This window comes from Giraffa tippelskirchi, chromosome 13 (assembly GCF_054371585.1).
Source record: "Giraffa tippelskirchi isolate mGirTip1 chromosome 13, T2T-mGirTip1v1.2.pri, whole genome shotgun sequence".
Taxonomy (NCBI): domain Eukaryota; kingdom Metazoa; phylum Chordata; class Mammalia; order Artiodactyla; family Giraffidae; genus Giraffa; species Giraffa tippelskirchi.
The window spans coordinates 32,728,506-32,742,645 of record NC_137287.1 but is presented as its reverse complement, the minus strand read 5'-3'; the positions used below and the strand labels follow the sequence as shown (position 1 = coordinate 32,742,645).

General features: G+C 41.4%; 1 protein-coding gene across 7 annotated transcripts in view; it reads right to left on the bottom strand.

Moving 5' to 3' along the window:
• GRIN2A (glutamate ionotropic receptor NMDA type subunit 2A) overlaps positions 1 to 14,140 on the bottom strand; it is a 450,066-nt gene that overhangs the window by 88,402 nt on the left and 347,524 nt on the right. For all 7 annotated transcript variants that reach the window (XM_081559277.1, XM_081559275.1, XM_081559280.1 and 4 more), the window contains 3 exons: positions 13,765 to 13,970; positions 5,417 to 5,585; positions 5,179 to 5,332 (listed from right to left, as the gene is read on the bottom strand). In XM_081559277.1, coding sequence (XP_081415403.1) covers positions 5,179 to 5,332; positions 5,417 to 5,585; positions 13,765 to 13,970 — 529 coding nt within the window. The remainder of the gene's footprint in view (positions 1 to 5,178; positions 5,333 to 5,416; positions 5,586 to 13,764; positions 13,971 to 14,140) is intronic.

Sequence of the window (14,140 nt, the reverse complement as noted above, 5' to 3'; positions counted from 1 at the left end):
TTCATCAGTCCATTTTCCTGTGGGTGTCTCAGAAGGATAGGGCGAGACACAGCATTCTAAATCTCAGATCAGTTTAGAAAGGTAGGAGATATTATGTAAAATAAATTAACGTTTTTATTAAAACTGATCGGGATATGAAACTGAGCTGAATGGAGCTATTCTATCCATGTATGACATAGATTTGCTAGAAAATCAACTGAGAATAACATTCTCTAAATGAACATAGCTCCAACTGATCGCAGTTGGGAAGAAACTGCTGTTGGTCATCAATGAACTTAGAATTTTTTCATCATGAGCAAATATTTTCTAAGAATAAAATATAAAAAGCACAGTAGTATCTCTGGAATAATAGACATTTTATTATTTTTGAATTTTTTTTTCTGATGAAGCTACTAATAATAGTAAAGAACTAGGCTGATAGCAGGCCACCTTTTTATTAGTCTGTGATTACCTAATACAGGTCATCACAAATTCCAATGTAATTGAGCTTATAATATATAATAAAAAGTTAATATGTCTGAAGCTTTGACTATATTGAATAATTTTAAAACCTGAAGGGATAATTTGTAATGCAGTTTGATAGTGCAAATACGTTAAGAAGCAAAAGGTACAAACACAACTTACTTGACTTAAATATACAAAATGAGCTCAAAGAAATTAATAAGACTATAACTGAAATTTATCTTATTTTTAACTTGAGTACAAATAACATCATGTCTCTGAAATCATAGCAATTTGGTAATGAGGTTTATTAAAAAAGGAGGAGACATAAATGAAAAATTAGGAGGTTAAAAATGACTTAATATTCAAGAATAGAGATGTTAAAGTAATTCTCCAAGTTAGATGTGCTAATGGCATAGTGTGTCTTACCAGAGGAGGATCATTGTAATGAGTAAAGGAGCATATACAAGTATTTGGTGGTATGCTTTGCACTGTGTATGCTTAAGTTGTCTCCGACTCTGTGTGACCCCATGGGCTGTAGCCTGCCAGGCTCCTTTCTCCATGGGATTTTCCAGGCAAGAATACTGGAGTGGGTAGCCATTCCCTCCCCCAGGGGATCTTCCTGACCCAGAGATCGAACCCGAGTCTTCTGTATTGCAGGAAGATTCTTTACCACTGAGCCATCAGGGAAGCCCTTGCACACTGTATACACATAATAAATTAAATAGAATGGCTGCTTGGTTCCATGGTTAAAGCCAGAACTGATGATGGTGGGTGTGGTGGGGGTGCTGTCCAGGGTCCTGAAAAAGGAATACCAGTTTAAAACGTTTGTGTTTATTCACTAAGTCGTCTCACAAAACTCCCTGGATTGTCTCACAAAACTGAAGAAACAGCCCATTAATTACAAGGAATGTTAAAAGGTATGAATCAACAGCCAGATGAAAAGATATAGAGGACAAGGTATGAGGAAAGAGCATAGAGTTTCTATGCCCTCTCCAGCCACACTGCTCTCCCCACACTTTCACATGCTCACCAACCTAGTAGCTGTCCCTTTGGATTTTTATGGAACCTTTATAACATAGGTGGGCATGTGCTCAGTCACTAAGTCATGTCTGACTCTTTGCGACCCCATGGACTGTAGCCCGCCAGGTTCCTCTGTCCATGGAATTCTCCAGGCAAGAATACTGGAGTGGGTTTCCATTTCTTACTCCAGGAGATCTTCATGGCCCAGGGATTGAACCCTCATCTCCTGCATTGCAGGCAGGTTCTTTCCCACTGAGCCGCCAGGCAAGCTCAGTTTAAAACACGCATACGTATTGATCTGATAACTTCTTTTCTCTGAGGGTAATGAGGATATTATTAAAAATATTAGGGGAAATCCTCCCTGAATTCTTGTACTCACAGGGCAGAATCTGTAAGACTGCAGTGAACTTCACTGGGCACCTGATATGTCCTAATCACTAACTGTTCAGAAAATCAGATGGAAAATGATCAAACAACTTATCCCAGATGTTTTCTCACTTCGAAGCGATGACATCTGTCACTTGACTAGTGAGCATGACAGAGAGATTCTGCTGTAGAATTCTGGTTTCAGGTACCCATGAGTGCCATGAACGATGGCTATTTTCAGATACCACACCACACACACACACACACACACACACACTCACACACCACAATAAAGTAAATCATTAGAACAATGGTGGGGCTTCCTAGGTGGTGCTAGTGGTAAAGAATCCACCTGCCAATGCAGGAGTTGCAAGAGATGTGGGTTTGATCCTTGATCCCTGGGGTAGGAAGTGGCAACTCCCTCCAGTATTCTTGCCTGGAGAATGCCATGGACAGAGGAGCCTGGCGGCTACAGCCCATGGGGCCACGAAGAGTCAGACTTGACTGAGTGGCTGAGCACACGGAGTAGTGGTGAGCCGCCATCTGTCAGGTCTACAATGTGACCCGGAAATATTCTGAGACAGCTCTGGATTATTTCCTCTACTGGCTTAAAACAGATTCAACATCGGTCTGTGAAGGAGCTTTAATCGAGAAGAGACTCCAGATCAGTATGTCTGTGGATCGAAGACTCTAACCTTCTTGGAAAGTCTTTAGAGCTAACTGACTGGAAACACTGCGAGAGATGTCATCTCTGTCCTTGAAGAGTCACTGGTTACGTTTTTCACACAAAAGCTCAGAGGCATTACCTACAAGTGTTTCCGATGTGAGTTAATGGAGTTTGCGGAGGAGAGAGAATAGGAAGTAATGAAGAGCAATGCAATCAGATTGCGAATGTTTGGCTCTTCCAGATGACTGAGCCAGTGAATGGAAAAATGTAGCTTAGCATGGTTCATTATGACTTTCAAAACCTGCAGAAAATGACCGTAAATGAGGGGGTGCAAGTCAATCAAACAAGGATGCAATTTGGTGACTAGGAAGAATATTAAGCCTACTGTGTAAAAACAGCTTTGAAAACAGATTCCTCTGTTTATAATTTATTTTATCTTTTAAGGTGCAGTAGGAAGAGTGGGGTGGAAAAGAGGTTTAGTTAAGTTGAGCAAAAATACTTGACTTTTATGGAAATGTTCTACTAATGCAGGTAAAGATAAAAATCTAGGGAAACTGGGTTGAGGCCAGATTCAATATCAGTGACCCATATTTACAAGACAATTCGGTTGATTTTTTTCTCTTTGATTGAAGTGTATCAAAATTTCTCTGTAGCTCACTAAAGAGATGAGTGGATAGTTTGTGATAAGAAACATATCTCTTTCCACTTCTTTCATGAAATCCCTTCCTCCAACCCTTTCTCAACCTCTAGGGCCGAAGATTTCTGTTAAAGGATCCAATAGGGAATAGTGAGAAAATGATTAGGGGTGACTAACATGAGAGTATATCTGGTAACTACGAACAGTCTGCTCGTGTTGTCAGTGTCAGTGAGTAGTATTTTTCATGATACAGTGAGGCTCCTTTATTAAGATATGGGTATCACTACCCATACCAGAAACTGAAAAAGTGTTAGTCACTCAGTCGTGTTCAACTGTTTGTAATCCTATGGACTATAGCCTGCCAGGCTCCTCTGTCCATGGAATTCTCCAGGCAAGAATACTGGAGTGGGTTGGCATTCCCTTCTCCAGTGACCTTCCCGACCCAGGGATCAAACTCATGCTTCCTGCATTGCAGGCAGATTCTTTACTGTCTGATCCATATCAGACACAGGCCCAAAAGGAACCTAATGAGGTGTGTATTTGTCAAGGTCCATGTTACTCCAACAAAGGTTACAAAAACTGAGGTGAGTGCAAAATCAAATTCAGTGAGTGGTAAGGATTTCAACAGCTTAAATGGATTATCAAAAATGAAAACAGTAAATCTGTATATGTCTGTGAGTCAGGCAGTATCCAAAATCCTGTTAGTCAATATTTCACTCAAGAGAATGAAGCACAGACGCTAACACCACATATCAATAAAGACAGTGGAAGGGTAAGATTAGGGGCTTGGGGTTAGTGTCCACAAATTGGTCCTAGTCTGCATTTCAGTTCTCTAGTAAAGGTTTTTGTTTCTTGGAAAAAAATGTAAGAAATTGACTTAACCCTAGAAAGTGAAGTGGAGGTGTTAGTGTCCGACTCTTTGTGACCCCATGGACTGTAGCCCACCAGGCTCCTCTGTCCATGGAATTCTCCAGGCAAGAATACTGGAGTGGGTAGCCATGCCCTTCTCCAGAGAATCTTCTCGACCCAGGGACCAAACCCACGTTTCCGTCTCCTGCATTGCAGGCGGATTCTTTACTGTGTGAGTCACCAGGGAAGCCCACTTGACCCTAATCTGTTTTCTCTTTCTCATGCAGTTTTCTTCAAGGGGGTCAGTGTTTGTCTTAACCTTTCCAAATTTGGAAGGTTATATGGGAATGCCAAGGGGAAGTTAATCTGAACCCCATGATCTTCAAGACAGCCACTCTCAAAACCTATTTATGATGACAAAACACTCAGCACAATGATTTCCTTTAAAGAAAAAATTTAAAAACGCTTGACTATGTCCCATGTAGTTTCACCTACACCAGCCAGGCTACTGAATGCATAGGTGCTAAAGAAAACTAGATGATAGAAAAAAATTGAAATTACCTTGGTTTACAAAGTACAAACCTTTAATGTAAACACATAAATTTATGAGGTAGTTAAAAGAGTAAGAAGAATTTCCTCCCTTATAAACTATTTAGCTTAAAGGATAGTCACATTTAAAATATGATTCCATTAATTTTAAAATGGTATATCCGCTTCAGACTGCTTCTGTTTTGTTTCTCGGAGTCCTGGTATAAATCATTGCACAGTCATCATTATTTTTACTCTCACATCCAGTAAAAAAATGACTGTCATTCTAATGAGGGATGGAAGATGGGTATGTGGCTGCTAAATAAAAGTTTATGAACTGACTTAAATTAACTGTGGGCCGACAGGTTTATTTTTTAAATGCTTTCAAGGCTCTAAGCAATATATCTCCTAATCTATAGTCTACATTATCAAGGGCAGTATCTGAATATGTGATTGTATTTTTAGCGGCTATTTCCAAGTAAAAGATAAATGAAAGATGTTACCCGGGGGAAAAACTGGGATAATTCAAATGCAACACACTTTCAATATGCTCATGTGGTTAAATGGAACTGAACAAGGTCCTAACTGGTCCTATCATTTGAGCAAACAAGACAGAATACCTGAGACTCCTCACAGGAAGGCAACAGTGACAACAAAGTTCACATACCTAGAAAAGCAGAAGGTGAGACAGTGCCATTACTTCTGGAAACCATGACGCTGATTCCTGTCTCCACAAAGGGCACAGAGAAATCCACCACTTCGGAACGTTCCTCGTTGATGGTGAGTGAGCCGACGGCCATGACTGCCCGCTGGTAGACCACCTGGACAGAAGGCCAAAAAAAGAACCATCTTTACCTATCCTTCCCACCGTCCCTGAGGGCCCAGGGGATGAAAAGATGACTTACCTCCCCAATCATCCCATTCCACACGTTGTTCACTTTTTTGCCGTGCTTCCCATTGGTCACCAGGTAAAGGTCGTAGGTGAACTTCACTGTTCTGGAAAGCTTCTTGAGGATATCGATGCAGAACCCCTTGCAGCATTTTTTAACATTCATGCCTTCATTGGTCGAATTGCTGTAGAGAAAATCCCAGGACGGTAGAGGATTAGTAGTGGAAAATGTGTTCACGCTCATTATCTACACTGTTCTGCTATTTTTCACATGGGAAATTGAGGCTTAAAATGAGGAAGTGGCTTTTCCAAGGACAAGCAGTAGGTTTATGACAGCAAAAGTAGAAAGTGTTCTTAATGATGACAGTAATTGTGACAACATGTAATGTTTATTGAGTATTTATTGTTTGCTAGGCACTGTGATAAATGCTGTATATTAATTGTTGGATTAATCTTCATGACATTTCTCTTAATTAGGTAGTATTCAGATCCTCATTATACAGATGAGAATTACTACCTCTTATTTTTTAAAGCTTGTAAGACATAAAACCTCTTTAGATCAGTTTAGCCATCTGATCTAAACTGAATTATTAAAAAAAGAAAACAGTGGAAAATGGAGGAGAGGAAGACATGAAATCATCAGAGCAAGGAGAGTTTTGCCTTCTTCTTTCACTAAAGATAGAGGTTAGCAACCAAAGGGAAGATAAATGAGTGCCTTACTTCCTTAAGAAAGGCACTTTCCTTACTGAAGAAAACTAGGAATTCTCAGCTAAGAATCAAAAGACCTGGGGTCTACTCTGTGCCTGAGTCTATCAACTTAATGTTTCTTGATTGAGTCATATGTCAAATGGAGGCTCATTCATAACATTTTCCCTACATGGCAGGAAGGGTAAATGGTGACACTATTAAATAGCAATGCCCTTGATCAGGAAAAGCCTTATTAAAATACAGAAGGCATTGCTGTCTTAAAACCTATCAAAACCTACCCAGGTTACACTTGTTGCTTTGTACCAGTCACTGTGCTTTATTTACTTGACCAAGTCATACTCAAAGGACACCCACAGAAAATCCAGAAATGCTTTTAAAAGGGGAGGACACTTATGTCTTCCTAACTGATAATAAAAACTATTTAAACAACTCATATGGGAAGATCAAGACCTCTCTGGGCAATGCACTTGGTTCCACCTTGCTCTGGGGCGTTCCACTCACACGACGCTCTGATGCTGACACATGCATATCATGGGATACGTGCTGCCTGAATATTCCATTGTTGGCACATCTAAGCACTAAAATGAACTATTGCTGAAGCACTAAAATGATGTTTACAGAATTCTAACAGCGTAATAGGAAAATACTTATGTTTCCATATCACATGATGAAAGTAGGCTACACAGTGATACATACAGAATAGTCAAAGCTATATAAAAACAAATGAGCTTACGATGTAGTCGGATGGGAAAACAATGAAATAGGAAGCAGAGCTATTTTTGAATGGTAAGACATGTCTTTCTTTTCTCATATTTTCAGTTTTTCCTCCCCAAATTATCTGGAGTGAGTATATACCATATACATAATTGGCTAACCACACACACATGTTAAGCACCATTGGTATACATCTATATCCAAGAATATGGATAGATTTGACGATCTAACTTTGAGTGATGGAAGTGAGTTGCGGAATGAAACCTTTTTTCCCCCCAGTGTTTTCTTTATCTCAGGGTCACAGATCACCTATCCTGAATTGCTCTCTTCACCACTGCCCCTTTCGATCCTGTTTTTGAGTTCTGCTCAACCCACTTGCATCTGCCAGCCAGGACCACCACGGAGACCTCACTCTCCAGCCTGGAGGCTGGAAAACCTGCTCAGGCCCTGCTGCCCTCTGCCTAGGGGCTGGGGGAGGCCACACCACATATATTTACAGATGACAGATGGCTGGGGGACTTAATTCTGTAGTATAACAGGAGGTAGGGACCTTCCCTCTCCCCACCAGTTTCCCAGAGCAGAAGAGGTCAAGCCAGAGTTATGACTGCCATAAATATAGAAGTGTGTCCTAAGTACATTCAATTAATGGCATGTCCAAATATGATTTTCTTCTTGGTATCTATGGCTCTTTGAAAAACATACCCATATCATATTCTCTATTTTTCTCTTTGGCCACTATAGGCCGTGCATCAATGCCTCTTTAGCACCTCTTTCCATCTGTATCCCCTTCATTCTCTGCTTTTTCCCTTATTCTATTATAGTCTCTTCCTTCACCTGGGAGAACCTGGACAGGAGTTAAGGTTTAAGGTTCAAGGTCACAGCCATATAGGGGCCTCACTTCTTCTTTGACCTCACTGGGAACCTCAGTCAGTTTCTAAGCTATTTATTCTGCATGTCCCCTAACACTTAGTGTATCCTAGATGCCAGTGGTCACTGATGTATTTTCACCCCACAAGCACCCTGTGAGTTTACACTCTGTGTAAAGACATAGAACGAGACCCCGGGGACGTGGAGTGAAAAAGACAAGCAGAAAGTGTACTAGTTGGATTTAACATGGAAATGATGGAAGCACAGACCACACTGGGGACTTGCACTGGTTCTATCACAGACCTTGTGTGTATGTGGAGGGGGCGTGACAGCAACACAGGCATCTGAGAATCTCCATTCTCTGCCATTACCCAGAAGACAAGGGAGACTCATCAAAACATATGCAGGGAGAGGGATCCAATAAATCGTCAATTCTCGGGCTCTACCATTTCCCAGTGTGGCCAGTGGATAGGACTTGCAAGTCAGACAGAATTTCAAATCCTGGGTCTGCCCTTAACAAGCATGGAAACTCAGACGGGTCTCTTCATTCACAGACTTTGATTTACATATTCGTACATGGAGAAAGCTGATACCTACCTTGCAGGATTGTTGAAAAGTTAAATAAAATATCTAAAGTACCTCTCACATAAGTGCTTAAAAATACATTTCCTCTCTTTTCACCAAGGATTTGACAGTTTAGGGGATTAACTGGCAGTATAGCCATTTAATAGAAAGATATATCCATCAGAATGCAGAGTTCCAAACAATAGCAAGGAGAAATAAGAAAGCCTTCTTCAGTGATCAATGCAAAGAAATAGAGGAAAACAATAGAATGGGAAAGACTAGAGATCTCTTCAAGAAAATTAGAGATATCAAGGGAACATTTCATGCAAAGACGGGCACAATAAAGGTCAGAAACAGTATGGACCTAACAGAAGCAGGAGATATTAAAAAGACGCAGCAAGAATACACAGACGAACTATACAAAGAAGATCTTAATGACCCAGATAATCATGAGGGTGTGATTACTCACCTAGAGCCAGACATCCTGGCGTACAGTCAAGAAGGCTTTAGGAAGCATCACTATGAACAAAGCTAGTGGAGGTAATGGAATTCCAGCTGAGCCATTTCAAATCCTAAAAGATAATGCTGTGAAAGTGCTTCACTCTATATGCCAGCAAATATGGAAATCTCAGCAGTGGCCACAGAACTGGAAAAGATCAGTTTTCATTCTAATCCCAAAGAAGGGCAATGCCAAAGAATGTTCAAACTACCGCACAATTGCACTCAACTTACATGCTAGCAAAGTAATGCTCAAAATTCTACAAGCCAGGCTTCAACAGTATATGAACCAAGAACTTCCAGATGTTCAAGTTGGATTTAAAAAAGACAGAGGAACCAGAGTTCGGTTGCCAACATACACTGGATCATAGAAAAAGCAAGAGACTTCCAGGAAAACATCTGCTTCATTGACTACGCTAAAGCCTTTGACTGTGTAGATCACAACAAACTGTGGAAAATTCTTAAAGAGATGGGAATACCAGACCACCTTACTTGCCTCCTGAGAGACCTGTATGCAGGTCAAGAAGCAACTGTTAGAGCCAGACATGGAACAACGGACTAGTTCCAAATTGGGAAAGGAGTATGTTAGGCTGTATATTGTTATCCTGCTTATTAAACTTATATGCAAAGTATATCATGCAAAATGCTGGGCTGGATGAAGCACAAGCTGAAATCAAGATTTCTGGGACAAATATCAACCTCAGATATGCAGATGACACCATCCTTTTGGCAGAAAGTGAAGAGGAACTGAAGAGCCTCTTGATGAAAGTGAAAGAGGAGAATGAAAAAGTGGCTTAAAACTCAACATTCAAAAAGCAAAGATCATGGCATCTGGTCCCATCACTTCATGGCAAATAGATGGGGAAACAATGGAAACAGTGACAGACTTTATTTCCTTGGGCTCCCAAATCACTGCAGATGGTGACTGGAGCCATGAAATTAAAAGAGGCTTGCTCCTTGGAAGAAAAGCTATGACCAACCTAGACAGCATGTTAAAAAGCAGAGATATTACTTTGCTGACAAAGGTCTGTCTAGTCAAAGCTATGGTTTTTCCAGTAGTCATGTATGGATGTGAGAGTTGGACCATAAAGAAGGCTGAATGACAAATAATTGATGCTTCTGAACTGTGGTGTTGGAGAAGACTCTTGAGAGTCCCCTGGACTGCAAGGAGATCAAACCAGTCCATCCTAAAGGAAATCAATCTTGAATATTCACTGGAAGGACTGATGCTGAAGCTTCAATATTGGCCACCCAATGTGAAGAGCTGACTCATTGAAAAAGACCCTGATGCTGGGAAAGTTTGAAGACAGGAGCAGAAGGGGACAACAGAGAATGAGATGGTTTGGATGGCATCACTGACTCAATGGACATGAATTTGGGCAAGCTCTGGGAGATGGTGAAGGATAGGAAAGCCTAGTATGTTGCAGTCCATGGTGTGTTGCAAAGAGTCAGACACAACTGACTGAACAACAACAAATAGCCATTTATCCCTACATATCAAATTAGATAATTGTTCCTCAATTTTCTATTCATGTCTTAATACTCAACTAAAGCAGAGTAGAAGAAAAGTCTGGTTTCTCAGCTCATTTCCTAATGATTTTTCAGAAGGCTTATCTGTGTCCTCAAGATCCCACCATTTACCAGAAGTGATAGACAAAGGGCTTTCCATGAAAGAATATCACCAAGAAAAATGAACACAGTCATGTTGTCTAATGGGAGTTCTTAATGGAACCAATCACCGTGCCTCAAAGATGTTACCTTTAGGAAATGCAATTGATCTAATCTGTGTTACTTTTGGGATTAATGGATCCTAGTTATTTTCTATTGCTTTCAGATAAATCAAAGACTTTAATTACACCTAGAAGCACAGCAAGCTTCTCATGTCACCAAGTGGGAAAAGAAAAATTGCAGGCCACCACCTTCTACACCACCACAAAATGTGAATTTGAACCAGCTAGTTGGTTTATACTGTTCAGTTGAAAAGCCGATTCTTTTAAAGACAGAAATATATTTGGAGGCTCATTTCCTCCAGACAACGCGTCTCAGACTTGGTGATCTACTGTTTTCAGCTCCAAGGCTTCTGATTTTAAAGACTTTAAACTGCAATGATTGAGTGTGAAGCACAAGAGGCCCTGCCTGATTGGCCTTACTGAAGCAGAGGAGATATTGTTATCATAAAGGAAGTGCCCCAGTGGGGATATACTCTTTGATCCGTGTCAGCTACTCAGCTTTCTTCATTTGGACAAGTTCAAAGACCCAGTTCATCTGACCACCTGCTCAAAGAACACCCACCGAAGTCAAAACCTCCTTTGTCAACTTTCCCAAGTAATCCCTTCTATTGGGTTCATTTGGGTTTTTCCCATGGAAACACTCTAACGAACTTTTTGGCCAACCCAATATCATTCCCCCCAACCCCTACCCCAAGCTCATCACTTCCAAGTACTGCACTAGGCTTCCTTCTGTTTCCCAAACTCACCAATCTCTTTCTTCCCTCAAGGCCTTTTGCACCTGTTCCTCTACCTGGGTGGCTCTTCCCTAGTTCATCACATGCTTGGCTCCTTCTTCTCCCTTATATGTCACCTTAAGTCTTACCTGTGTGAGCTAAAGGAGCCACAAATACCTCAAGGTACTCTCTGATGCCACCACCTTACTCAGATCCTTCACAGTGTTTATCCTAATGTAGAACTGCTCTATTTCCTTATTGGCTGAGTTGTTTTTTTAACACTTGTGCAGGCCTTGACTGCAAGATTCTTCCTTGTTTACTGATGCATCTCCCATGCCCAGCACTGTGACTAACATGGAAACTATGCTTTGTGTGTATTTATTTATTGACTAATCTATTCAGAATTTCAACCCTGAAGAGGCTGATGACTCCAAAAAAAGCCGATGATTACTTACTGAATAATCCATTCAGAATTTCAACCCCAGAAAGGTTACTCATTGATAAAAATTTCTCCAAACCAAAATGCACCTTCATCATACATTTAGCAATCATATTTTTAAAAAATTATCTTTATCCAAAGCACTGAGCCATGGGGATTTGCATCTTGTATAATAATAACTGAGGTTGGAATTTGCATGTGGGAGGAGAAGTATCCATTCACTCCTCAGTTCAAGCATCACCAATGCGGTGTGTCACATTCTGTGCTTGTCACTGAGGACATAGAGACTAATATGCCATGTTCCCTATATTTAGACAGCTAATGACAGTGAAAGTGACAGTTGCTCAGTCATGTCCATCTCTTTTGCAACTCCATGGACTGTAGCTTCCTCTGTCCATGGAATTCTCCAGGCAAGAATATTGGAGTGGGTTGCCATTCCCTTCTCTAGGGGATCTTCCTGACCCAGAGATCGAACCCTGGTCTCCTGCATTTCGGGCAAATTCATTACTGTCTGAGCCACCAGAGAAGCTAATACTCTGGGGAAAATATGGACACACTTTAAGCCACAAAAACAAGTGAGACAGATAATCAAGAGAGTGCTACAGACTGAAGGTTTATGCTCCCCTCAAATTCATATATTGAAACTTTGATCCCCGCTGTGATGCTATCTGGAGGTGGGACTATGGGGTGGTAATTAGGTCATGAGGGTGCAACCCTCATAAATGGAAGCAGTGCCCTGATAAGAAGAAGCAGGTGAGAAGACAGTCATATGCAAACAAGAGGGTCCCTATCAGACCCCAGACCTGTCAGCACCTTGAGCATGGACTTTCCAGCCTCCAGAACTGTGAGGCTGTTATTTAAGCCACTCTCTCGTGGTAATTCATCACAGCAGCCTGAATGAATTAATAGACAGGGACAGAGGCAGGTACTGTGCAAGTAGGGAGAACTAACCCAACTTGGGGAGGAAGTGCTTAAGTCTTGAAGGACAAGCAAGAATTTTCCAGGCGAAAGAAGGCAATCGCAAAATGCTCAGAAAAAAATAGATTTGCATCCAATTATAGGCTTTATCCTTGTGTGAATTCCCCACCAGGGTGGTATTTGTGTTTATGTTTGCATTACAAAGGCTATAATCAGCGTCTTAGACTCAGCCATGAAAGTTTATGAGTCTCCAAAGGCTTTATAGGTCAGGGAGAGCCCTTTGCCAGAGGCTCTGATTTAACTGTCAGTTCCTCTTCAATCATAATAAAAGAAGAAACAACTTAGATGTGATGCTGGCTTTGCTGTTGGTGACCAAGGAGACCCCCACGAGGTCAGTCCCACCTTGTTCACATCAGAAAGTCACTTGGAAGGAAGATGTTGACCCCAATATGGAGAGAAGTTTTGAAAATACTGAGGAGTGTGGATCTGGAAACTAGAAAAGAGGTGGAAGGAAGTGGAAGGTATGGTTTGGGGGAGGGAGCAACTAGAAAAGTACAAAAGACATAATTATTTTAGGAAGGACTGAAGGGGAGGGTTGATTCACCATATGGTTAAGAATATGGCGATAGGGTTAGAGGGCCCACTGCTTGAGTCCTGTCTCTCTCATTTACTAGCTGAGTGGCTTCGAATGTACTTCTAGGTCTTCCAGCAAACTCAGCTTTTCTGGTGTTTAAAATGAGCAAAACCACGCACCTCCTATTATTGTTGTTGGAATGAAATGAATGCAAACCAGCTGGCGTAGTTCTAGTCTTTTTAAAAAATCTATGCTTACATATATCTATTATAATAGAGTATATTTTATATTACATTTCATTATTATTTTAGAGATATTGTTCCCTTGGTATCTCTAATTTTCTTGAAGAGATCTCTAGTTTTCCCCATTCCACTGTTTTCCTGTTTCTTTGCACTGTTCACTTACGAAGACTTTCTTATCCCTTCTTGCTATTCTTAGGGACTCTGCCTTCAGTTGGGTGTATCTTTCCCTTTCTCCCCTGCTTTTCGCTTCTCTTCCTTTCTCAGCTACCTGTGGGGTTGCAAAGAGTTGGACACGACTTAGCGACAGACCAACAACAAAAGCGATATTGTTGTTATCAGCGATACAGGCTATTGTAAAGGATTGGGCACGTTCAACCGACCGTATCCCCGGACTCACTTGATCTTGACAAATTTCCGGCACGGTACGGTGTTCCTCACACACGTCTCGGTCAGCGGGTCAATGTCTTCCACAATGACGAAGGGGGCCTCCTCGAGGGTGACGATGCTCAGATGGTTGTCGTCCGGCTCACAGTCGGAGAAGGACTTGTACCTGGGCCACACGGCGTGCCTCAGGCTCAAGGTCTGGTTCTCCCACTTGCCCACCTGTGGCAAAAAGACAGAGACACACGTGTGCTTTCCTGCATCACCGGCTTCTCGAAAGAGGACTCCTCCCCCAGAAGAGGCATGGGAGAAGTCCACCATCCTCAGGGCTTTTCCGTTGTCTACCTCAACGCACGCATCTGTTATATGCTGAGAGATGGGCATAAAGGCGA